This window comes from Gastrolobium bilobum, unplaced genomic scaffold (genome assembly GCF_033153095.1).
Source record: "Gastrolobium bilobum isolate Gb01-03AN ecotype WA unplaced genomic scaffold, APGP_CSIRO_Gbil_v1 utg7006, whole genome shotgun sequence".
Classification (NCBI taxonomy): domain Eukaryota; kingdom Viridiplantae; phylum Streptophyta; class Magnoliopsida; order Fabales; family Fabaceae; genus Gastrolobium; species Gastrolobium bilobum.
Window position 1 is genome coordinate 54,610 of NW_026897872.1, and position 25,941 is coordinate 80,550.

Sequence of the window (25,941 nt, forward strand, 5' to 3'; positions counted from 1 at the left end):
TCAAGAGTTCCTGATAGACAGTTTAAACAATATATATTTCCAGAAGTACCAGTCATGCAAATATACTCAGATACCCATCTATGGGCGCATGCTGAACTTGGCTCCGTGCCACAAATCTAATAGCATGCAATCCAATACATAACCTAACTGAATACTACATAGTCATATCTTCATGCCTGAATACATAAATGTACATGTATCGAATATGAACACTATGCAACAATACATCTTTTCCAAAAATACGTCTAAAACAAATAGTAGCATCCGACCACCCAAAACTCCACATCCTCATACTAGTACCTCTAGCCACAGTTAGTGTCCTGGTCCCATGAGGCTCTTCAATTCACTGTGTTCCTGAAATCATATCCCCAAACGGGGTTAGAGACGAATCTCTAGTAAACTCCAGGTTTATGGAAAACCCTCCATACCTTGGGCTCACTTCCTGCATGACAGTCAGATACATAATATACAAAACATCATATAAGCAATTATCATAACTGAACAAAGCATATATACATATCTTATCAAAGACAAACGCAGTCATTCCCAAGGGATGACCCCAAGCGAAAATCAACGCACGTAACAAATATCTTTTACAAAAATCATCACAATACTCACATCAGAACAAAACGTGTTATATCAGAGACGTACGCAATCGTTCCCAAGGGATGACCCCAAGTGGAAATCAACGTATGTAACAAATATCATTTACAAAATCATCATACATATCCCATAAAACATGTCATATAATCAAATATCATAACTAAACAAAACATATACACATATCTTATCAGAAACGTACGCAGATATTCCCAAGGGAGGACCCCAAGCGGAAATCAACGCACGTGTTCCCAAGGGAGGACCCCAAGCGGAAATCAACGCACGTGTTCCCGAGGGAGGACCCCAAAGCGGAACCAGAACATATCAGAGGCGTACGCAGTCATTCCCAAGGGAGGACCCCAAGCGGAAATCAACGCACGTGTTCCCGAGGGAGGACCCCAAAGCGGAACCAGAACATATCAGAGGCGTACGCAGTCATTCCCAAGGGAGGACCCCAAGCGGAAATCAACGCACGTGTTCCCGAGGGAGGACCCCAAAGCGGAACCAGAACATATCAGAGGCGTACGCAGTATTCCCAGGGAGAACCCCAAGCGGAAATCAACGCACGTGTTCCCGAGGGAGGACCCCAAAGCGGAACCAGAACATATCAGAGGCGTACACCATCAGTCCCGAGGGAGAACCCCAAGCGGAAATCAACGCACGTGTTCCCGAGGGAGGACCCCAAAGCGGAACCAGAACATATCAGAGGCGTACACCATCAGTCCCGAGGGAGGACCCCAAAGCGAACATCCGGGTACTATACAATCAATGGCCAGATATTGTTACAGAAATCATATTACAGAAGTCATATCATAACAAAACATATCATATTAACACATATCAAAGCAAATACATCAAAACAAAACATATCATATTATCATATAGCTCTATATGAATGCATTTATATCATATATCTCATACATATCATACAACCTGACCACAGTCCGTACACTATGGCGGAACACAAAGTAGGAGCGAACCCCATAAACATAGAGCTTACCTCTTGGAGCTTTACAGTTTGCTTACTTGAAGAGCAAGCTACTTATCATGCTCCACGAGAATCCAAACGTTCACAGTAGGTACACCTAGAGAAGGAATTCAACACAAAACTCAATAAAATGATATAATGCCATGTAAATATACAAGACACACACTTTATTGTTTATTTTCTTTTTACTTAAATCATATTAAGTCATGAGTGGGTGGTTCTTTGTTCAATAAATCCCCACAAAATTTCAAACATTCACTTAGTCTTAGGATAGTCCCAACTTAAGGCAGAATGCCCATTACAATGGAGCTATAAGATTTCTCTTTGCCTAGTGCCTAAACCCAAGCTTAGCCACCTATATAAATTATTTTACGCATATAAGTGTTCTCACTTTGCGAAATGATATCTCCGAACATATACCTCCTTTGAAAATGGCTAAAACTCATTTTAAGGTCATACAAAGGAGCTACCTTATTTTCTTTTTTATTTCACCAAAGCGAAGGTCCATACACCTTAGAATATTATTCCACGCATAAAAGTATGCTCGATTTGTAAAACAGTAACTCATAGCACATACTTCCTTTGTAAATGGCTAAGAGGCACGTAAAGGAATTCATGCCAACTTCATGATTCCAATGCTTTAGTCCATCAAATTCAAGCTTATCACACACCTCTAATCCAAGATTCATTAATTCATATATATACGGTACTACGGTACCGTTCATCTCTACAATACTATTCATGTATACGTCACTATTCACGTATACAACACTATTCAAAAATATGGTATCTTTAATTTTTCAGATACATTTTCACCGTTAAAATTCTCATCTAAACACTTTTCTCAACATGAGCTAAACTTGAATCAAGCTCTAAGATGCTCAATCAAACCAAATTTTCAAAATGAAACCATAAATTCAATCTTCATAAAAACATGAAAAGGAAGGGAATTTCTTACCACAATGCACTCTAAAACAAAGGAGAGATGAGTATCTAAGCTCCCATGGCCTCAAGCTCCATCAAAATCACCATTATCCATGAAATTCGAAATCTTAGATGATGAAGATCTCTCTCTACAGTGAAACCCACCCAGAAATACTGGTACCAATGGATTCCTCTCGAAATTTCTCACAAGTTTGGCTTTGGAACGGAGTGATTTGGAGGTCTCTAGCTCTCTTTACGAATTTTGGAAGGTTTTTATTCAAAACCTCAATTTCTCTCATTTTGCTCTCTGTCCGACGACGAAGAATAATGGGGAAACAGTGACTCACTACTCACTTAAGTGAGTTTATTTTACTAGTGGGTATAAGCTTATCTATCTATGCACCTCCATTTATTACCAAACTTCACCCAAAAGACTAGAATATTTTTCTAGTCACTTTTCTATATTTACTTTCACTTTTTGGATAACTTTATTTACCCGCATTTTTACCACTTAACTGTCATTTTAACTCCTCTTTCACCAAAAGTGACTTTATTTCTTTTACTTCTAATTATTCTTCAAAATTAAATCCACAACTACTAGTGATGGTTATTATACGTACAAAGTAGCTATAGAGCTGATGTTGACAGGTGATTACAGTTTGCAAGATAATCTAGAGAATCGTAGAGGTTGGAGCGTGTGCACTGCTTGATTATATTTGATTGTGAAGCAAACTTGTTTGTTTGTGTTGCAAGCTACGCTTGAGACACGGACATCATTCTATCCTTCGGATAGAAAAATTGAGTCTCATAAAATTGTAGAAATGTCATAATATTTATTTACAAATTACAGTTAATCATGTACCAAAATTGAGTACAATTTTGCGAAAAGCTGAAGCTGTTAGCACTGACCCAGCCATTATGCAATTATAAGTGTCAAACCCAAAAAGAAAGGGAAAAAAAAAAAAAATACTAAGACAGAAAGGAAAAAAAGAATTTACAACTCCACTGCCTGCTATTGGAGGTGTTATTTCCTTTTCCGTCAGCCAAATTTGAGTTAGAAAACTGAAAATATCCTGCAGCCCCCCATGTCATTCGAATCGAACGCATTGAATGTTCGCCCTCGATTTACTAGCTTAATTTGTTTCTCTCTTTTAAACAACTCTCTCAAATCTTCTCATTCTTCAAAGAAGTGTCTAGACGACCGATATAAATCGTAAGGAGCCCATAGATGGTCCACAATGCATGGCTTCCGAGAATCTAACCTCAACCATGGCTTACCCTTCCCACTCCAATGCAAGAGACTAATGGGACCAGGGTGTAGGGTCCTGCATTTACCTTCAAAGTTATCCCCGCCTAAACCATGTTGGTTCCATCTATGATCAACAGCTTTAATATTCCCTGCCAAAACCAACAAAAATGGTGGAAGAGAGCCTAAATGATAGATCCTCTTCTGCTGCTTCTGCACTGCCATCCATTCCTCAACCTTCTCTGTATAGTTTTCTTTTCTCCATTTATCCACATCCATTATCATCACTCCCGTGTTGAAGTAACACGGCTTCCTTCCCTCAAACGTCTTTGACATAACCGGGTCTGACCAAAAATTATCAGTGAAATATAGTGTGAAATTTGCATGGCAATATTCAGGGGCAGCCACTACCTTGCCTTCCATGTTTACCCCCCAAAGCTTAGCTATATCATCAACAACGACGAGGTCAGAATCTAAATATATTACACGTCGCACATCCTCTGGTATAGTATCTGCAAGGTATATCCTTGCATAATTCAAAGGCTGATCCAATGCCTGTCGAATGGACTTTGATATCTTGCCACGAACCCTGTTAGAATCAAAGCGATAAATCTTCATGTTTAGATATGGGAAAGTGGATTTGATGCTGGAGAATAGTTCAGGAGCATCGTGTGCGGATAAGAAGTAGAAGGCGAGGTTCTCTGGGCATGTAGAATGTTGTAACATGGACAACACTGCAGCCATGGTGCCACGAAGGTAGTTTGCATCAAGGGTCATGGCCACGTTAATGCGGTCAGCCTCTGTGGAGCCACATTCCTCACCGTTGCGGAAGGCGGGGGCTTCCCGGAAAAGAGGGAGGTCCGGCGTTGGTCGCCGGACAAGGCCAAGGCGGATAGCAGTGAAGGGGTGGAGGAGGAGGAGGAGGGACAGGAGGCCAAGGAGTACAGAGGAGGTGGAGCTCCAAAAGACCATCCTGTCTTAACAAGGATTGTTGTTTTGTTTTGGTTGTCCACAAGAGAATCTGGGTTTTGGGAATGTCAGAGAATATAGGATAGATAGATAGATAGATAGATAGATAGATAGATAGAGAGAGGAAAATCTGATGAAGAGACAACATTGACTTACGGGGAAATTAGATTGTGAGTGAGAAATTTGGTTGGTAAAAATTGTGAGGAAGAGAGAAAGTGTCGGGTCTATCTTTGACTTGGGACTGGACTAATTTAGAAACTTGGTTTGAAGCTTCAATAGACAATAGACGGAGGTCAATATAATAGACAAATAAATTAGGTGTTTCTTCTCTTCTCTTCTCTTTTTTGCCTTTTTCTTTTCTTAGAAGACTCTTATTTTTCAAGTCTTCTTTGTATAGCTAATAAGATTAAAAGGTCATGGTCAATCGAAATTTTACGTAAAATTATAAGGGGAATAAAAAAAATCATAAAACATAAAATCATAATGTAAACAAATCATAAAAACATAAAAGTGTTTGGAATATTGATAAAATCGTTTTGATGAAGAAAAAAAAATCGTAAAAATATAAAATTATAGTGATAAATCAAAATTTTAACTAAAATGAACATGACAAATTTATGAAGACCGAAAGAGGAGAGACTCTAAGTGAATTGGCTACAATTAATACTAATAACGGGCACATCATGCGCATGTGATAAAAGAGGAAAGACTCACCAGTTTATTTGCATTACAATGGCAAGTTAGGGGGGCAAATATCCCTTCCAAGCTCTAACCACGTATTCAAATTAATTTAATTTATTTTGTCACTTTAAGAAGTGGACTACTTCATACGCTTTATTATCGCCTAGTTAGGCTTTTGTTGTTGTTATGTGAATGTATTTTATTTGCTCCTTGGCAATCCATGTGTGCATCTATTCTATATTCTCTTCCCTTTGCTTGTTGCCTAAATAACATTCTAGCATGTGAAGTTGTGAACTAATTGTTTCCCTAATCCCTATCGTCATTATTTATCTTGTTTTTATGCATTTTCTTATTTATTCAAGTTATTTAATTCGGTAAATAATATACAAAAACACGAAGACATTTGTATGGCTATGACTCTGGACGAGTTATTGTTTATTTCAGTTGTATTATACCTTGGATGAGATCTAATGACTGATGTTATCTTGTTATTTTCAGTGGAACTTTTTTCATACAAAAATTCACAAATAACTTAGTAAATAACATTACTTTGTTTATTTAAAAGCTTCAGGATTTGTGGATTCACTAAGCTAAACAGCTCTAAATTACATTTGTAGATGAAAATATCATATCACACTAGCTACATAGCTGGAGATTCTCAAGTCTTACAACAAAAATACCTCAAATTTATAGCGAGCACTTTACAGCCCTATATTTTGAATACCCAAATATGCATGGATCCTACAATAGCAAGTGCACACTATAATAAAAATAAAAAACATACACCAGCAGAGTCACAATTTAGCCTCTAAACAGCAATGTTGCAATTTAAACTCTGTCCTATACATTAAAAGCATCAAGACTTGTGAAGTAGCCCTCTAAAACAGGAAGGTGCTACTCCAACCACGTGAAAATTGAAATAGTAGCGTTACTTACACGGTTACACCCTCTGCGACCATTCAGATCAAAACAAAGAGACAAGTATGACAACATTGGAAGCTTCTCCACCCACTTCACATACAAAGCCTTCCCTCTCATCTGAAAGCCTTTGTGGTTTTGTCATGATGACATCTCCCATGTCAGCACCACCTCAGAGTCTATCACTTATTGGATGTATTTGCTTCGATCTGTTATGAAAGTTGAAGATGACATTGCTGCACTAGAAACTAGAAGATTAAAAAAAATTAAATTTTGAAAAACAGTAACAAAAAAGTGGAATAAAATTTCCCAAAATTGCGTAAGTATTTTTATGGATGAAAACTTGGGAAATCTCTAAAGATAGTAAGCTGGTGCGGTGAGGTGAAAGAGGCCATGATTGGGTGTTACTCTTCTGTATATCATACTTTTATTGTACGGGAAAGTAAACCAATAAGAGAAGACAATAGACAAAACAGGGGAATGAGGGGAAGGTAGTGAGGGTCACGCAGCAGAATGATGCTTGGGTGGAGCAATCAAGAGAGATTCGAATTTTGCTAGAAAAAAAAATAGATAAAGACATGCATTTGTATTCAAAATGAATGTGTGTGTGTGTGAGAGAGAGAGAAATAGAGAATGGGGGAGATTTTTTTTAAGCACGAGAGGGATGATGTGGCGTGTATGAGAGGAGGGGATTTATCATATGATATGCATGTGTTCTCTCTCTCTCTTTCTATTTTGTATAGGTATGTCCATTTTTCGAGATAGATTTATCCCTGGCATTGGCAGGGCTCGAGGTATCACATTACTCATTACAAAGGAACTACAATAATTTGGTCACCTTGGCTAGTGGTAAGGACCAGGGTATTTGTTTATGTTATTGTGGGGACTTCCTATGAGATTGTCCACTTAAAAGTTCGGAAGATGTTTCGTTTGCTTTAACAAAAAAAAGAAAAACTTAAGCACTCCTATGAGGAATGATTATTGTGGGAAGTGGGAACCATCCTTTGTAGTTCTAGATTACTATTTACTACCGCTACCCTTATTTTTTGAGAAATGTTTCTTTTGCATACTGTATGGACCATATTAAGGTCTTCTCTAAGTTCATATATAATAAAAACGAATCTAATCCAACTAAGTTTGGGATGAAACCTCTTTATTTTATATTTGCATGGTTGATTTTCCCAAAAATTTCCTTAAGCATGTTCATACTACAATCATCAAGATCCTACTTCGATCATAATTGTTACATCGTAGTCTCACAATTACTTAACACTTGGGCTACAACTTACAACGAAAAGAATAAAAAATTGAGAGGATGCATTATCAGGAATGTTTTGGCCATAAAAGAATTGTTCATTTTCCTCCAATAGTTCTCTACCACTAAGTGCACGGGATTAAAGTCCTGTTTATCTTGTATAGCACATCATTTTATTTTTATTTTTATTTTTTTATGGAGGAGGGAAAAGTCAATGGAAAGGAATAAGACGTATGAGACCCACACCAATGAATGAAGCTCTATCGAATGATATTGACTTCACGAGAGCTTGAGAAGAATATGCCTAGATACAAAGATAAACATGAATGAAGCAGCCAACAACTTCCATGGCTTCTTCAGCCTTGGGGGCATGCACTAAATCATATTAAAAACATGATAAGGGGAACCATTTCCGAATCTTGAGTTGCAGCATAGTGGGCACCCTAGCAAGCATTTTGTCGATATTGTGCGCATGATACAGTAGCACTTCTATGATGCTCATTGGTTATGCACATTCAAAAATTTCCAAAACCACACTAACCCATTTAATTTGCGTGAGCTTGTGAGCCAATTCACCACATGTGTGCCAAAATCTGCGCGTGCTAGTGCTAGCAAGCAAGTATGGCGGCTTAAGCCCGCTTGCTCCTTACCTACTAATGCCTTTGTCTCGCAGCTAAGGGCATGGTGGGGACCACATGTCTCCCAAATCTAATTTAACACTTGAAACAAAGATGGACCCCTCTGTAACCATGAAGTTGGGACACATGCTGGATGATGTGTAGCCCCATGGGGTCATCCACGGTGCTTGTCGAGGGGACACATAGTGGGACCAATCATGGGTTTTGGGTTTGTATTATTATGATGAGATTTGAGCTAAGGAATGAGAAGTATGATGGTAAGGGAAGAAGGATGTGGCATTCAAGCTTGTAGAGGTTTAGAAAGGTGTCACTACTTTTAGTGGGGTCAAAATTTAGGATTACGGTGGGTTTCAAGTTTCAGCTCTCAACTTTTAACTCTTTTTTGAAATCTCCTTTTCTTTGTCAAAATCCTCCCTCGCCAACAATTAATTGAGGTATAAGATTTGGCTTGAAAATTTTTATGTAAAAAAGGTGGGATTTTTGTTTGTTCGAGACTTTTTAAGTAAGATTTGATTCAGCAACTGGTTGTGTTTTCTTTTCTTTTGTGATGACTGTAAATGCAAAATTGTGGAGTGTGTGTGTTGGTATGTTGGGGTTGGCTACCTTGCGTGTGAGAGTGTGAGATAGTGTTTGAGTTTGGTGGTGCGCGTGCATCACAAAGAGGTGGATTGTGGTCATAATGGAGGCTGCCAGCCACACCCATTCATTTTATTCATGAGGCCATACATTCTGAATCATTTCTACCTCTCAAAACTGAAAATTTTGATTCTGAACTCACAAATTTTCATCATTGCCTTTCCTTCCTCCAACCTTTCTCTACTCCTCTTCACCCCCTAAAGTTTGTTTATTCATTCCCCTTCTACCATTTGATTCTAGTGTTCTATCTTTTTGTACATTTCTTTTTCTTTTTAAAAATAACTCTCTCTACTTATCTTTATACTAATTGAGGGGAGGCTTCTGCAATATTGATTATGCTGGATTATTGGTATAATGTTGACAATACTCTTAAATTGGAAGTCAAGGAGACCAACTATATGATGAAGAAGGTAGTTTTAGATGTAAGCAGAGACCCGCTACCAAATCTTCCTCTAAAAGAACATGAAGCACTAATTACTCACTTTTACTTCGCAATTACTGTTCCTTCCACATCAAATTAGTTAACATTATGATCCAAATCAACTTAATGTCCCCCAAATTGGAAGAGAGTTATTATAGTTAAATTAGGGTTCGGTGAGAAACAAAATTGCAAACTGAACAGCATTTATAAGCTGTGTTTAGCAGGAAATATTAAAAATAAATAACTATTAGAATCAGAATCAGAAGTATCTGATGGTGTTATAACATGTCATAAAAAATATTAAGAAAGAAAAAGGCTCAACTTGACATAATGATAAACGTTATTTATTTTCTAACTCGAGCTTTTCAAAACTAATGACTTGGAGAATAAAGAGAATCCTTTTTAATTTCGATGCTGATATGGTTAACAAGTGTGCATGCATGCTTTGATAAATACAGAAAACAAGTTGATAAAATAGATAAAATAATGATAATGCCACCTAGCTACATGAAATTGCATGAAGAATAAGAATGATGTGAGTGCTTTTGATTTCACGTACGGGCCTCCCTCATTCAAGGATATTCTCATTATTTACATGCCACGCCTGATTCCTTTTGGTTTTTTCTTCTTCTTTTTTTACCTTTCATAGTTTTATTCTTCAGCATAATAATAAGGGTTATGTTTATCTCATTTTACATGAGATAAACATCTCTCCTACACACACAAAAAAGGTTGGGTCCCACCACTTTTTTTTTTCTCTCTCCTCTTACATGTGGGTCCCACTTATACTTTTATTTCTACAACATGAGGTAATTCTTTTCCTACAACATAAGAAAAATATATCCCTAATAATAATTATTATTCTAACCCCAAATATGGATGACATTTTGGGCACGTCAAATTTTTTTGTTAATTAACGCCTGCTCTCTTAGGAATAGACAATGTTGTCTCCATCATCTGAGGTGTTTTCACTTTTCCATTATGCAGTAGCCATTATCACCATTAGAATGTGCTCGTATCAAACAAAGTCCCAACTGATTGGTACTTTGTTTCGAATTTTACTTTTTGGTTGCAATTTAACTAAGCTGTGCTGAATTTTTAACCTCTGCTGCTTGTGACGTAGCTCTAATTAGAATTATCTATTACGTCTACAGAGCTAATAATTGTTGTCTTGCAGAACAACAATACAACATCTATAGCTCTGGTTTATGATTGTGTTTCAATTTTATTAGAACTATCATTCAAATAGTTACGTTGAATGCTGAATTTTGACTCATGAATCTGAATAGCACTTCCTAGATCTTAATTTGCCTTTGTGATTTTGAAAAGAAGTTTATGATATGGTTTCAATACAATTATGTTCGATATTTCCCTGCATCAGTTCAACCAATTGTTATAGTCAAAATAGGTCCCCCTTAACCTTGAAACTTCAAATTCTCCCTAGATTAAATTCTTAATAACAAGAAAGAGAACTAACTTTAAATACCAGAAAAGCCCAAGATGTATAAAATAATCTTTAAAATATTAAAATATATTTTTTCTTTAACCACTAAAGTCAGTTAATTAATAATAATACTAGACTGCTATATCATGAGCATGTAAGTTGGAGAACTATTTGATGTGATGATTGACTATCTTTAAATTATTTAGTCGAATCCAAAATCTATTAGGGAGAAGCAAAAGACAGAAAAGCACAAGCACTGTTCTTGGAAACTAGCTAGAGGTAGAACTAGAAATCTAGAACATTGATGAAGGCGAGTGGGGGAATAGGAAGTGACAAAGGAGCAAGAAATTGATGAGCGTGGCATAAATTCCGTTTCCTGTTGCTTTCCCTTATGGAAGAGAAGATTGCACTAAAAAAAAAAACTTCACAATTTGTTGCATATATATCATCATCCTATTCACTTCATTATGCCTACAATCATGATTCTCGGTTCCATCACCCGCATGCTCTCTTCTAAACACCCTCACTGCTTCCTAAACACTCACACTCATTCTGATCCACACACCTATAAATCACATTGACCCCCCCAATCCTTTCTCTCACCTCAACCTCAACATTCCAATCAAATATTTTCTCTCTCAGCTTCTTGAGCTAGCTTTAAGTTTAACCAACCCTTTTATCTCCTAATAAAACTACTCTGTTTTCCTCTGTTACATCTCCTTCTCCTTAACTAACATACACACTCATCCCAATGGCCGTCTCTGGTTTTGAAGGGTTCGAGAAACGCCTGGAGCTCCATTTCTTTGGCGATGATCCAGCCATCTTCCAAATGGGTCTGAGGAAGCTTGATTTTGAATCAATACAAGTTGTCCTAGAAGCTGTCCAATGCACAGTGGTTTCAGCAGTTGGCAACTCTTACTTTGATGCCTATGTGTTATCAGAATCCAGCCTCTTTGTTTACCCAACCAAGATCATCATAAAGACTTGTGGCACAACCCAACTTCTCAAATCCATTCTTCCCTTGATCAACTATGCTGAACAATTAGGCCTCACACTCTTCTTTTGCCGCTACACCAGAGGAAGCTTCATCTTCCCCAAGTCACAGCCTTTCCCTCACACCAGCTTCAAGGATGAAGTGACCTACTTGGAAGAGACCATCCCTACCAATCTCTGCTACAAAAAAGCCTCAATTATGCCCTCTAAATCTTCTTCTCATTCTTGGCACGTTTTCACTGCCAATGATGACTCTCACTCTCCACTACCTTATCACCATGACAATGACCTATTCACCATGGAGATCTGCATGACTGAGCTTGATCCCATCCTCGCCCTCAAGTTTTTCCGGCGAGCCGGGGACAGCAAAACCGGCGACTCTGCCGGGAAGGAGATGACAGAGCTCACAGGGATCAATGAAATCAATCCAAATGCACTTATTTGTGATTTTGCATTCGACCCATGTGGGTATTCAATGAATGGCATGGATGGTGATTGGTACTCCACCATTCATGTAACTCCAGAGGATGGTTTCAGCTATGCAAGCTTTGAATGTGTCGGTTCCACTAACGACAACATAGTCCATATGTTGAGGAAGGTGATTCAGATTTTCCGTCCTGGTACTATGTCCATATCAACGTCGACGTGCAATGGTTTCAGCAGCAATGAGATTTGGACACAGATGGCAAGTGCAGTGGAACCTCTGGGATTGAAATGCAGGAGTTGTGCAATGGATCAGTTCCCAGCAGCAGGTACTGTTGTTTTTCAAACGTTCACAGCTCGCCGGAAAAGTATTTGAAGTTTGAGGAGGAGGAGGTGGCGGCGGAGGGCAACGATAATAGGTAGGAAGTTAGAGTTAGTTGAAAATTTTAGGGGCGGGGTGATGGGTGCTGACATGGCTAAACGTGATTGGTTATGATGGATAATGAATATTGGATTGACTTGTTTAGAAAGATAAATGAAGTGGGTGGGGAGTGATGTGAATGTGATGTACAAGTTTAAGAGGTTTAAGGTGGAGGGATTCAACTTGGAATACTATCAAAATGGGAAGGTAAGGTAAGGTAAGGTAAGGTAAAAGAGTGGGGAAGGTTGGGATACTGGGATGATCATCATAATGCACCCCACTTAGGCTTGTCACGCCTAAGATTTTTGAAGATGTGTAGTGTAGTGGGTGTAAAAGTGCTCTTGTTTGAGGTTATATTGAACTTTCTTTCTTTTCTTGCTTCTCTTTTCTTTTTTTCACTCCCCCTTTCTCTCTTCTATCTCTATCCTTCTTGTTTTTTATGCTTTGTTTGTAGATTATTAAAGAACAAAATCACACTTTTTGCTACATTTTTTTTTCCTTTCACTCGGTGTATATTTATCAATTTTGTTTTTTTTTTGCTCTGCTGCACTGTTTTCTGGGAGCTTAGCAATCAAAAAGGGTATGGGTGCACAAAGCATTACAAGAATAACATGTAGTAAAAGTTTTCAGTTGTCATTTGCATGGGGTTTGTCACTGTTAGTGCATAATATCAGTCAGGTACAGTAAAATCTCAAACAAAAAGGATAATATAAATAAGTGATAATTCAAAAACCCTTTAGGATTTTGCTTGGAATCATTTATTTTTATTTAGACATATTTGAATATATTTCATTTTTTTTAATGTTTTTCTGTATATATTATAAGTTTTTTTAACATATTTAATTTTATTTTTTCTTTTATTTTTTTATCTTCAATCTAATTTCTTCTACGAAAAAGGATAAAATAGACAAATTAATTAAGTTTCTAACGGTGATATGAATTGATTTGGATGAAAAAGAATATAGAAAAACAAGCAATTAAAAAAATAAAAAAAATAAGTGATTCAAAGTAAAATCATATGAGGATTGAGTAATATTTCTCATCATAGTAACTATTTCAAATTTTTTTTCTTGTGACACTACATTAGTGACGCCGTTTTGAACTTCCCCTCTCAGATTCATAAAAACATTTTATTATTATGAGGAATTTGAAGAAGTTAGCACAGTTGGTTGTACTTGTACATGCATTCGGTAGATAAAAATACAGTGAACAATTATCAAAGGCTGGTGCGATGCAGGTGGCATTTCCCCTGCGTAATCAAATTTAAAGTGCACGTGGCCATAGTTGCACGCCAAACAGAAGGCAAATTAACGATAAAAGTAGGAGACAAGTAGAGAAACCACAATAATATGTTCCGAATTCTTGGTTCCCCTTTTATAAACTAGGAGATCACTTAAGAAAGTTTCATAATTAGTATACCTATTGGTATAATACAAGTTCCAAGTTACTCAATCAAGGCTGAAAGGCATTAAGGGTGCAATACGTGTCGTTTTCTTGCTTTTAAGTCAATACTCAAGGGCATTATTTATTATTTTTATTTTTATATTATCTTTTAGTTCATCGATTAAGAACCATATGAATGATAAAATTCTCCATACCAGATATATTTTTGTATATAATTTAAACATTACATTATGTCAATATGTTTAAGTGGTAAGGAAGAGTCATACATCTTATATCCCGATTAATATTAACTGATAAAAAAACAAAACAAAAAATAAAAAAATTCATTCTACAATCTATCATTATTTTTTTAATTCATTTATTTAAAAAAAAATTGGCAGTAGCATTTCCAACAGATTAGGGGTGCATATATACACAAATGGTAGTTTAAGAGTTTCTTAAACATTGATTAAAAAAAGAGTTAGTTATATAAAAACTTTTGCTTAGTGTGAAAAAAAATGCTAGGATGAGAAAAGTTATATCTTTAAAAAATTTTCCCTTCTTAATTAATATTAATTTTAATATAATTATGATTTCTAGAGTATGTTATACTTGATTTAATTTTTACTCATTTTAATATTAATCAATATATAAAATTAATAAAAAATTTATTATAAATCAATAAATATATTAATATACTAATAGATAGAATAATTCAAAATAAATAAGAAAATTTTATGAGTAATGTAGTCAAAATATATATATTTTTTATGAATCGGTAATAAATATGAATACTAGTTTTATTTTTTAAATATTTTAATATTAAATTAAAAAATATATAAAACACAAAAAAAATTAATTACAATTTTAATCATTTAAATTATAATATATTTTATTAATATATATTATAATAAAATTACTTTTATATTTATTTTATTTATTTCATAATAAATAAAATATGGATTTTATTAATCTCATGTTAAAGGAGATAAGTTATCTCATGTCATAGAGATAAATTTGTGAGTTCCACCACTTGAAAAAGAAAAAACACAGTTATCGAATGGTGTGTAGGAGAAAAAATTATCTTATGTAGCATAAGAGTAATTTTTCCCTTGAAATATATATAAGATAAGTATTTTAATGAATAATTTAAATGTTAAAATTTTATAATTGTGTCATGTTATAAATCCGCTAGTAGACTAAGTAACTAGACGAAAAGACTAATTAGAAAAATAATTATAGCTTAAAATTAAAGAAGAGGTTTATATTTTCACCAAAAGAAGAAGGAGGAAGAGGTTATATTAATTATTATTTTTTATAAAATTACAAATTATATTATATCTTACCAATAAGATTTCATACAAGAGTGTATTACTGGTAAGATATAGTATAATTCATAAGAGTTTGTAAATAAAAAATTTGTAAATATAACATTCTCTAAAATTAAATAGATAAATCCTAAGGTTTAGATCAAAATTAAGAGTGTTCAAACTTTTTTCCCCTCTAAATTTTAAGTTTTAATAAACTGTATTAGTCCAAGTTCGTGTCGTTCTTTTTGTGGTTAGGTCCAAATCAATGTCAATTTTTGGTTAAGGTCCAAGTCAATAATTTATTTGTTTATTTTTATTTTGGTTGGTCCAAGTTCTTGCCGTAAGAACCAACCAAATCAACACAGAATTGTCCACCAAATCCATCGCGCACCAAATGCATGTTATTCAATCCGAATGTCCTAAATTTTCATAAATCTAAATATTAAGCGATCAATTTGACTAAAATACATCCACGATTTATGCTTTACCGCGTCAATAATTCATATTCTTAGCCCTAAACTTGCCCTCACAAGAAGGGGGAAAATAATAATAAAAAAGGGAGAAGTATTAGGAAATAATAATAAAAAAGGGAGAAGTATTAGGAGGCAGTTGCTATTTATTCGACTAGAAGATATATAAATCAACTACAAAATATAAAGACAACTACTATGAGTTCATAAAGTTTTAATTTAAGCCCAGTAAAATTAAACGAAAACACTTCAAAGTTCAATGCAAAAAAGTTACTATTTCGAATAGTTTCCCACTTTAAATTGTGATGACTGTTTCTCGTTTTTTAGAAGATAATTTTATCTCATATATATATATATATATATGAAGCAGGTTATATTTACAAACTACATTAAGTACGATCGGTCATAATTTAATTATGCAGTGTACGACCGGTCGTAATTAGTGTAATTTGTAAAAAAAACTTGTAAACGAATCTTATCCACATATATATAAATGTGTAGGACACTTACAAAATCATGTGAAGAAAAAAGAAAAAAAATATAAACTCCACATATTTTTATATAAATAAAAAAAAATTATTTATATGACACAAGAGTCATTAAATCGTTTAAAGTTTTGGAAAATTGCCCTTGTCTTTTTCTGGTCTTTCTAAATTGTCAAAAAAGTAATAATAATAAAAATTAAAGAATTGATTTTCTAATGTAATGTGTTTTTTCTTGGAAGACGGGTTAGTTTTGTTAGTGCAGGGACAAATGGAGGGTGGGGTAGTCATGCAAATATGCAACGCACACATGGACATGGGAAGGGAATAGAGTAGATTCTGCGTCCCTCTCTTTCGAAACCTCTTCTTGTGAACTTGGAATTTGGACTCTTCCTTTTTCATCAGGGTTTCCTCCGATGCTCCTCTATTCTCTGCACCCAACCAAAAGTACACTTTGTTTCTTTCATTTTCGAGAACCCCCAGTACACGTTCTCCATGTGAAAGGGCTTTTCCCTTTTCTCAAAGGCCAAAATGTCTCTGCCTTTTGCTTCTTGGTGGGGTTGCTCTAGGGTTCTGGTTTTCTCACCCGTTTAGGTTCAAATCATCCTCTTCTTTGGTTCTTTTTTTTTTTTTCCACAATTGGACCAAAACCCTTTTGTTTACACCAATAGCTGATGACAATTCCCAGCTCAAAATCCTAATTTTCTTCTGATTTTATCTCTAGGGTTTGTGCATGTTCCTCAAAATGATGAAGGATCAAGTTTGAAGCGACAATGCGGAGTTTTTCCTGAAGCATCCACCATGCAGTTCCTATCTCTTTGAGCTGCGGGGTTGCTCTTAACCTTTAGTTGGTGCTTTCAGTTCCTATCTCTTTGAAACATGGGTTGTGTCCATGGCAAGTATTGCTGCGGCAAATTTTCTTCATCAGAGTGTGGCCATCGGAAGAACGCACGCGCTCAGAGATCACTTGAGTATGTTCCTGTTCCTTCCCACAACTTCACTTTGGAATACTCTTTTCTCACACGACGGGGATACTACCCTGACTCGCCGGATAAAGAAAACCAAGATTGTTTCTGCATTAGGACACAAATCCAAGGTAACCCCAGTATCCATTTATTTGGTGTCTATGATGGGCACGGTCAATTTGGTGGCCAGTGTTCGAACTTTGTTAAGGATAGGTTGGTAGAAAAATTATCAAATGACCCTGCATTGTTGGAGGACCCTGTTCAATCTTACACTTCTGCATTCTTGACTACAAATCAAGAATTGCATGCTAGTCAAATTGATGATTCTATGAGTGGAACCACCGCAATTACGGTGCTTGTTATTGGAGACACCCTTTATGTTGCTAATGTTGGTGATTCGAGAGCTGTGCTAGCTGTTAAGGATGGGAATCGCATTATTGCTGAGGACTTGTCCTCTGATCAGACACCATATCGGAGAGATGAATATGAGAGAGTGAAACTTTGTGGGGCAAGGGTGTTGAGTGTTGATCAAGTGGAAGGGCTCAAGGATCCGGATATTCAGAATTGGGGTGATGAAGAGAGTCGGGGTTGTGATCCTCCGAGATTGTGGGTTCGAAATGGGATGTATCCTGGAACTGCATTTACCAGGAGTATAGGGGATGATTTGGCGGAGACTATTGGTGTCATTGCTATTCCAGAGGTGTCAAAAGTTCAGCTTACACCTAATCATCTTTTCTTTATTGTTGCAAGTGATGGCGTGTTTGAATTCATGTCAAGCCAAATGGTTGTTGATATGGTATGACATGCAACCTGGTTTCTTCCGTAGTTCTTTACTAAGTATTTAGATAATGTCTTCACACGCTGAACAAATTGATTGACTGATTTAACTTAACTTACTATAATGGTTGTAAAACCTGTCATCTACTTCTTTTAATGGAAATCATGTTCTCTGTTAATGGGATATAAGTTGGAATTAAAGACTTTGACTTGAACATCTGGATACAATTATGTTATTTTGTGTCTAGTTATGTTATGTTTATGGCTTACGGTAGCAAAATATCTGTAAAAGCTTTTCTATAGAAGAGCTGCCCATACCAGGAGAAATACCATTATACTATTAGGTTTTAATGGTTTTTCCCCATGAGGCATTTGGCAACCATAGGGTTCTTCTTCAGCATAACTATGGTCCGTTTCCCCCATATTTATGCAAATATAATTGAAATATAGAGCATAAGAAAAATTCTTGGCCATAAGTGCTGGTGATATGGGAGTGATGTATTACTTAAGCTTCCCCGCTTCACATCTGTTAATTATGTCTATCCACTTATCATATGTAATAGCTGCCATAATTCTGTGAACCTTATTGCTAACTGTCCTTTTACATTCAAATTGTTTACACAATTCTTGTAAGTTAGTCGTTCAGTAGAGAAACTTAAATTTAGCACTGCTCGCTCCTGATCATCCATAATCTGTTGTATACTGTTGACAAATATTTCAATATTTACTTTCCTGTTGCAATACTGTAGGTAAAATCTTAACTTTTGGTTTGATTCTTTTCTTATCTTGATAAATATGTGATTTATTTTATGGTGTAGGCAGCCAGCTATACAGATCCTCGTGATGCATGTGCGGCCATTGCTGGAGAGTCACATAAACTATGGTTGGAACATGAGAACCGAACAGATGATATAACAATTATCATTGTTCAGATCAAAGGCTTCTCTAATGTATGGATTCTTGAATATATTCCTTTGGTGCCACTTGCTTTTTATGTTTTCTACATTCACACTTGTTTAAAGATTTTAAATTTGTAGTATTAAATTATCTTCTTATCCTGTGAAAATAACAACGAAGTCTTATCCCATCAAGTGGGGTCAATTGTCAATAACATTGGTTCATATTAATCATTTGATCCTGATCCGTGCAATTACTTCTTTATCCCCTTTTTGCTCTACAGTGATGGAACAGAGAGGCTTTATGGAAGCTTCACCAAGTCTCTTTGTAGTTTCTCCTAAGTGGTACATTTCCATGTTCCAACTTTTCGAGTCTTTTGCATTACTGTTGTACATTTAACGGTTACTATATAAGTCACCGAGTCAAAATGCTAACTCAGTTTTGTTTAGGCTGCTCAAGGTTGCTAGTTTGAAGTGCATTATCTTGGCAGCAAAAGGACCTTGTTCAGAATGTAGAAATCACAGTTGGTATAATTCAAGTTACATGTTGTTTAACCATACAGAACCACCTTACTTAGGAGAACACTTAAGCTCGCCTTCTTGGGACGCGCTATTGCACCTCCACTCTATTTTAACTTTGGAAGGAAATCAATCACGAACTTGAAATGAAAGGGATTTGTGAAAGGAGATTGGGTTGTGACTATCATTTGTATTGGGTTGTGGAAGAAACTCATAAAGATGGTGGTCACTGGTCCCCTTGGAAGGCAGAAATATGCTACTTAGCAATTAGATGCATTGTCACAATTTTCCTTTGGATGCTGGATCCAGCGTATGTATCAGCAACATATCTGGATTAATTATTGCATTTCAAGATTAATTTCATGTTCTTACTATAAATTTATAGACTCTTTTTCAATAACCTAGTTGATTGGAGTTGTAGTTTCATTTCATCTGTTACGGCTTTGTTAAATGTGAGGGGGGGAAATGAAATACTTGTTAAGCATACTTTCATTGAGCAAGTATATATAGAAATATCAGTTGGCCCTCGTGGATTTATTTTATTTTATTTACCTTCGAATTGCTCAGACGCATAGTTATCAATATCGTATGATACACGATACGATTCGCACGATGATATGATTCATAAACATAACGATACGTATTATGGGGTATATCATATAGGGGTTTGTATCGGATGATACCATATATGATATGGATCGTATATTATACGATATGAAAATTAAATCAAAATTTATAATTTTTAATATAAAAAAAGAAATAATGATTTAATTATTGATTTAATTTATGATTTAAATTATAAATTAAAAATTAAAAAATTATTATTAATAAGGGAAAAAATAAAGATTTCATTTATGATTGAAATTCAAGAATCAATCTGAAAAATCTGGATTAATAAAAGAAATAATTAATTAAATATTTATTTTTAAATTAATTTTTATTATGTTTCTGTATCTTATAATTTGATATAATTTACAATACATGATATAAAAAATCAGGCAAATGATACATGATATGTATTATGTTTCAACAATCTTGTTCAGATGTTTTTCATGATCAATTTAATTACTCTTTTTTTAAAATAATTGTTGTTTCAAAAAAATATTTTTTTATATATGTTAACAGTTTAATGAATAACTTAAAGTAATAATATAAGCTGAACTTACCAAAGTACTTCTCCCTGAACACAATTCTTAGAGCCTATTTGGATGATCTTTTTTTTCTTCAAAAGTTTTTTTTTTTTTTTAAAAAAAAAATATTTCTTGAAAAAAGTCTGCTTGGATGCATGCTTTTAAGAAAAGCAAAAGTCATAAAAAAACCTAAAACTTACTTTTTTTCAGAAGCTAAAAATTTTAGCTTTTAAAAAAAGCAGAAGTCAAAAGACAAATATTTTTTTCAAAAATCAAATATTTTTTAAAAATTTTAAATAGCTATAACTTTTATAGAAAGTACTTTTAAAATAAGGAAGCGATAAAAACAACTTTTTTAAAAAGTCAATACAAACGCACCCTTAGTTGGAGAGTGATGATTCAATGTTGTATACCAAGGCTTCCTTCCAACATGCGTAATAATAATTTTTTTTGGGTATTAGTAATAGTAATATTTTATTAACATTAGTTAGCAATTTATTTATATGAATGGTAGATTCTTGTATTGTAATTTATCTTTTTGTAAGTCTTATATTTTAATATTTTTATTTAATTTTTTAATCATAATAAATTAACACACCGAATTTTTAAAATATTTTGTTAGTTTTCTTAAAAAAAAAAGTTGGGATGAAAAACAAAGTTATGTATTTTAAATAGTTTTAGGTAAAAAATTTATTCTAATTTTTTTAATAATTTCATTTTTTTAAAAAAATTATGAGTGCCGAAGGCATAGTGCTTGAATAAATTGTAAAATAAAATGGAATGCCGAATACATGCCTAGTTGAAAAAAAGAAGGTAACTCAAAAATTCAGATATATCTGGCAGATTAATTCAATTATTAACATAAGAAAAATATTAGCTCCTACCTAAATAATAAATAGGAGAGAGAAAAGAGTTGAAGTTAAAATAAAAACAAATATGGGACCCATTTAAAAATATGAGTGTAAATGATAATAATTTTTTTATTTTCTATTATTAAATTACTGCAATTCTGTAAAATAAATTATCACTTTAGAGTCAATGGCAATTTATTTTTGAAAAAAGTGTGTTTCATTTTAAAAGATATAAAATTATGTTATTTTAGTTGAGAAAAAAAGATAAATTATGGTAGGGAGAGAGTGGGAAAAAATAAATGTGTAAATCTCACAAGAGAAATGATACAAATATATCATTTAAAAATACAAATATTTTTTCTTAACTTTTATATAGACTCGTGGTGTATTTTTAGGAATAAGTGTTTTCCATATGTGAAACTATAAAAAAAATAAAAAAAATACAGGTGGCTAAATGTATGCACAATGTGAAATTGTGCATTTTATTATGTGATAGCAAGTGGCAGCACATGCAGTCACACACCCTCTCTCAAAATATGTAAAATACACGATTAATTAATTCTGACATTTTTTTTGATAAACATTAATTCTGACATCTTACTTTCTCATTATTCTGAAATTAATAATAAATGGAATCCAATTTAATATTAATTACCTAATACTATCGATTAAAAATAAAAGGGCATACAAAATAGGAATTAGAAGAAAGATAAGATTTAGGATGGATAGTCTCAATTAACTTCGGTGCAAGAATAACGGAAAAAATATGCAAAATAGTAGAACTAAAATCTTTGAAAATAAAATATAAAGCTGTCTTCTACATCTTCTTCTCGACAATTACTGGTTAATATTTATTCATTAAATACAAATACATAAATATTATATATGTATTTTGACCTATTTAATTTCAATTACTGCATCAACAGATTCAACACACTCATAAAAAATTATAAAAAATAAAAATAAAAATAAGCATATATAATACCGAAATACATAAAAAAAAAAGTGTTAATAGATAAGTTGAGATTAGATAGAAGAGAATAAATAGAGTCATAAATATTATTTTTATATGATATTAACTAATTCTAGAATGCCTAAAAATATATAAAAATAGTTTAAAGATAATTTATTATTATTTAATCAGTATAAGCACTCCTTAAAGAAATCACATAAATAAAATTAGTAGATTAAAAAATAATGAACATTAAAAGCATTTAGAATAAAATAATAATTAAAATATAAATATAAATGATAATATTATTATTGAAAATAAAATTATGCTTAAAAATTTCAAACCACATGCGAGTACGCACCTAACATATAATTACAAACCAATTTTATGTGCATTAATACAGTTTAAATATGATTAAATATGAAAAAAAATATTATTAATAAATATCAAAATTGTCACGTTATTATAATAATTATATTTTTGTACTGTCTATTCAATAGATATATCATGGGATAAATTCACTAATAATAATAATAACTATTATTATTATTTTTATTTTTATTATCTATTCAAAGTAACTATATTTATACACCAAAATGTAAGTCCTTTTTTTATGAGCCACACCCTTAGCCGCACTATTGTTGGCATAGTAGGCCCTTAACATCATTGTATTAGGTAAAAATAATAATAGAATATATCATGAATAGAAAATAATTAAATTATATTTATATGAAATTGTAAATATAATAACTTTGTTGAAATAATAATGATATACCTTTCTCTCGAATAAGAATTAATTAGCCATAAATTTTAGAATCAATTTTTATTTTGTATACTATTTTATCTCTTAATTGATTGACTATCAATCTATCATATTAGAGGTGGTAAAGCGGGCTGCTTGGCCCGACCCTCCATAAGCCTGCCAAAAAATGGGTTGGTCCATTTTGCCTCGCCTTTGAAGATGAGTTAAAAAACTCAGCCCGTCTAGTTGGGCGGGGCTGGCTGCCCACCAAGCTAGAGACATTTTATACTAAAGAAAAATAAAAAAAATTAGCCCGAACGAGCTGGCAGGCTTGGCGGGGCAGACTTGGCGAGCAATGGGTTTAAAAGACTTAGTCTGTCCCGGTTGGCCGAACCCGTTTTGCCATCTCTATATCACATGTTCAATTAGAATTATATATTTCTTAATTTGATAACTGTCAAACTAAGATATTGAAATCAATTAATGATAAATTAATTGCATAAAATGAATGAAAGTTTAGATGATGCTACCTAGGGGTGAAACTGAGCTGGGCTGGCCTACAGGGGCCTACGTCAGGCCAGATCGGACCTAGTATATTTCGTAAAATATGCCAGACTTGGACCTTGAAAAAGCTTGTCTTAGAAATAGGCTGTAAGCCCACTTTCACAAGGCTTGGCCTATAGGCCGACCTATATTGTACTTATTTTAAATAAAATAAAATAGAATAAGCATGCCTTGAAGAAAAAGATATAAATTTAATCAATTGTAATTATTTATAACTCAATTATATTCGATTATATTTTAATAGAAATATGACTTTATTTCTTATGAAGGAGAAACCAACATCTCAGCATGTTAGATTATGTATATGAATATATCAAAAAGTTTTTAGGAGAGGTTATACTTACTACAAGCATCATGATGTGTTTGCCGGATTCATGTAGTTATTTTAATTTACATAATATGAATTTATTTGTTGGATCTGATGAAATATATGTTACTTAGTTTGAGCATTTTGCTTTTGAAAGTAACTTAAATGCAGATTGTGATGAGTTTTGTTGTGATTCATGGTTCTGTTTGGACGTTGAAATTGTGATTTTTGGTTTAGCAACAGAATTTGAGTATTTTGTGAAGTTGATTCATGGTTCTGCTTGGAAGTTAAAAATTAACATGCTAACAGTCCAGGCCAGGCCATTTTTTTTTTTGTAAACGGGTCAAGTTAGGATAACAGTTAGACTCGTATTAGGCTTTGACCAGGCTAAATTGAATTTTTTTGACATAGACTTGGACTTTTCAGGGCAATGCTTAGCTCAGCCTAGCCCACTTTCACCCCTAACTAGTTGATTACCCGTGCGATGCATGGAGAAAAAATAAATAGGTTTGTTTGTCTCGTAAACGAATTAATAAGAAAATCGGTTTGTTCGTATGAAATAAACGTGTAACTTTTAAGGTAGGAACAAAAAAAGAATATAATAATTTAAAAACAGTAAATTCCATTGTTGACAGCAAAATCTCCATTAAAAAAATCTAAATGTCATGTTGACAGCAATATAATAAGAAATATGCCCAACCGATACTCACAACAGTTGTAAAATATCGTCTGCCATGCACTATTGGTATTTGCTGCTGTTCGAAATAAATCATAAACAATATATAAACAATAATTGGAAAAGAAAAAATTATTGAAGGGAATTATATAGTTTATGGAAGATGAATAATTCAGAATTACAAATAATCAGCGATAAATAAAATAAAGAAAAGAGCAGAATAATGGAATAACAGCAGCTCGCACCTTTTTTTGAAGACGACAATCTCTGGTACACTGGGATCGATAATTATCCTCTATACTTTGTATTTGTTATTCCAATTTTTCCTTTAAAATTTATTATTAATTTCAAAACCATAAGGAGGGAAATAAACTAAAACATTCCATTATGAAATCATAATCAAATATTTATGTGAACTCACCCCTGAAACCCTTTATTCTAGCAAGCTGAACTATCATCACGTTTTGAGGATACTGATTACTCCCAAAAATTGTTGCACCTGGTCCACGTAGTCCTCCCAGAGAGTGCACTCGAGCTTGTGACCCCTACTTGCACAGTTTTTGCAACAAATCACGAAATAGAATTTTACATCAAATGAAGATAACACATAACAAATAACCAATAGATACCTGAGGTTATCAAGCTCCACGACAACCATTTTTGTCTTCCTACCGGAGATAATATGCTTACGAACTTCCCCTATTCCATAGACTAAACCAATGACATCTACACATTAAGGACGGTTAGACATATGATATCGTCACACAAACAACAAAAGCATGACTTACAGCATGAACAGGTCAAAATCTACAAACCTACTAAATAAGGGGAATCATAAGACTCTTTCTCTATAACGTCAAAATCTACAAAATCAAATCCATTGGTGGGAATAGCAAAATCAATAGTGGATTTTACATCAGTCCTCAAGTTGAAACACAAACGATAATCATGCTTAGTTGGCCTGAGACTACCACTATTCAAACCAACTCCAAAATTTTTTATGAAAAAAACTTCTCCTTTGTAAATTTTTTTACGGATATGCAAAGAACCCTTGACAGCAGCGTGGACCCTTCCACCCTACAAAACGCATGCATAGATTAATACATTTTAAAAACATGGAACGCAAACCAACAGTAATATCAAAAACAAAACAAAAACAAATACATTTTCATCTAACAGAATCATCTCTACGTTGTTGTCAATTTTTTTTTGCTGAAAATTAGGAACCTTCCATGTTCTAACAACTCTAGCCTTAATCCTCCACTCCTCCTTAGTAGGATTAAGATCCTTAATAAAATCATACTTGGAATACATAACCAAACGTATATGAAGTAATATTGGCTCTAAGCCTTTGAGGAAA

The 25,941-nt window shown here is 33.9% G+C and overlaps 3 protein-coding genes and 1 long non-coding RNA gene across 10 annotated transcripts; 2 read left to right on the top strand and 2 right to left on the bottom strand.

The window, feature by feature from the left end:
• Positions 1 to 89: 89 nt before the first annotated feature.
• Positions 90 to 2,816, bottom strand: LOC133310953 (uncharacterized). Its single transcript, XR_009751509.1, has 3 exons — positions 2,547 to 2,816; positions 1,601 to 1,685; positions 90 to 442 (listed from the first exon to the last, which is right to left on the bottom strand). It is a non-coding gene; the product is annotated as an uncharacterized LOC133310953 (long non-coding RNA).
• Positions 2,817 to 3,686: 870 nt separating this feature from the next.
• LOC133310982 (probable galacturonosyltransferase-like 4) lies at positions 3,687 to 4,846 on the bottom strand. 2 transcript variants are annotated; one of them, XM_061511983.1, is made up of 2 exons: positions 4,804 to 4,846; positions 3,687 to 4,621 (listed from the first exon to the last, which is right to left on the bottom strand). In XM_061511983.1, the coding sequence occupies exon 2, from the start codon at positions 4,533 to 4,535 to the stop codon at positions 3,687 to 3,689; it is 849 nt and encodes a 282-aa protein (XP_061367967.1). In that variant the 5' UTR covers positions 4,536 to 4,621; positions 4,804 to 4,846. The 2 variants fall into 2 exon arrangements, with proteins under 2 accessions (XP_061367967.1, XP_061367966.1); XM_061511982.1 differs by lacking the exon at positions 4,804 to 4,846 and having other exon boundaries at positions 3,687 to 4,730.
• A 6,625-nt stretch (positions 4,847 to 11,471) lies between these two features.
• LOC133310993 (S-adenosylmethionine decarboxylase proenzyme 4-like) lies at positions 11,472 to 12,512 on the top strand. Its single transcript, XM_061511994.1, has one exon. The coding sequence runs from the start codon at positions 11,472 to 11,474 to the stop codon at positions 12,510 to 12,512; it is 1,041 nt and encodes a 346-aa protein (XP_061367978.1).
• Positions 12,513 to 16,495: 3,983 nt separating this feature from the next.
• On the top strand, positions 16,496 to 19,817 carry LOC133310964 (probable protein phosphatase 2C 35). 6 transcript variants are annotated; one of them, XR_009751513.1, is made up of 4 exons: positions 16,496 to 17,963; positions 18,763 to 18,894; positions 19,125 to 19,185; positions 19,291 to 19,817. XR_009751513.1 is itself a non-coding variant. In XM_061511963.1 (3 exons), exons 1-3 carry the CDS (start codon positions 17,082 to 17,084, stop codon positions 19,125 to 19,127), a joined length of 1,017 nt encoding a protein of 338 aa, XP_061367947.1. In that variant the 5' UTR covers positions 16,496 to 17,081; the 3' UTR covers positions 19,128 to 19,817. The 6 variants fall into 6 exon arrangements, 2 of the variants coding, with proteins under 2 accessions (XP_061367947.1, XP_061367946.1); XR_009751514.1 differs by having other exon boundaries at positions 19,301 to 19,817; XR_009751511.1 differs by having other exon boundaries at positions 18,763 to 19,185.
• Positions 19,818 to 25,941: the final 6,124 nt, after the last annotated feature.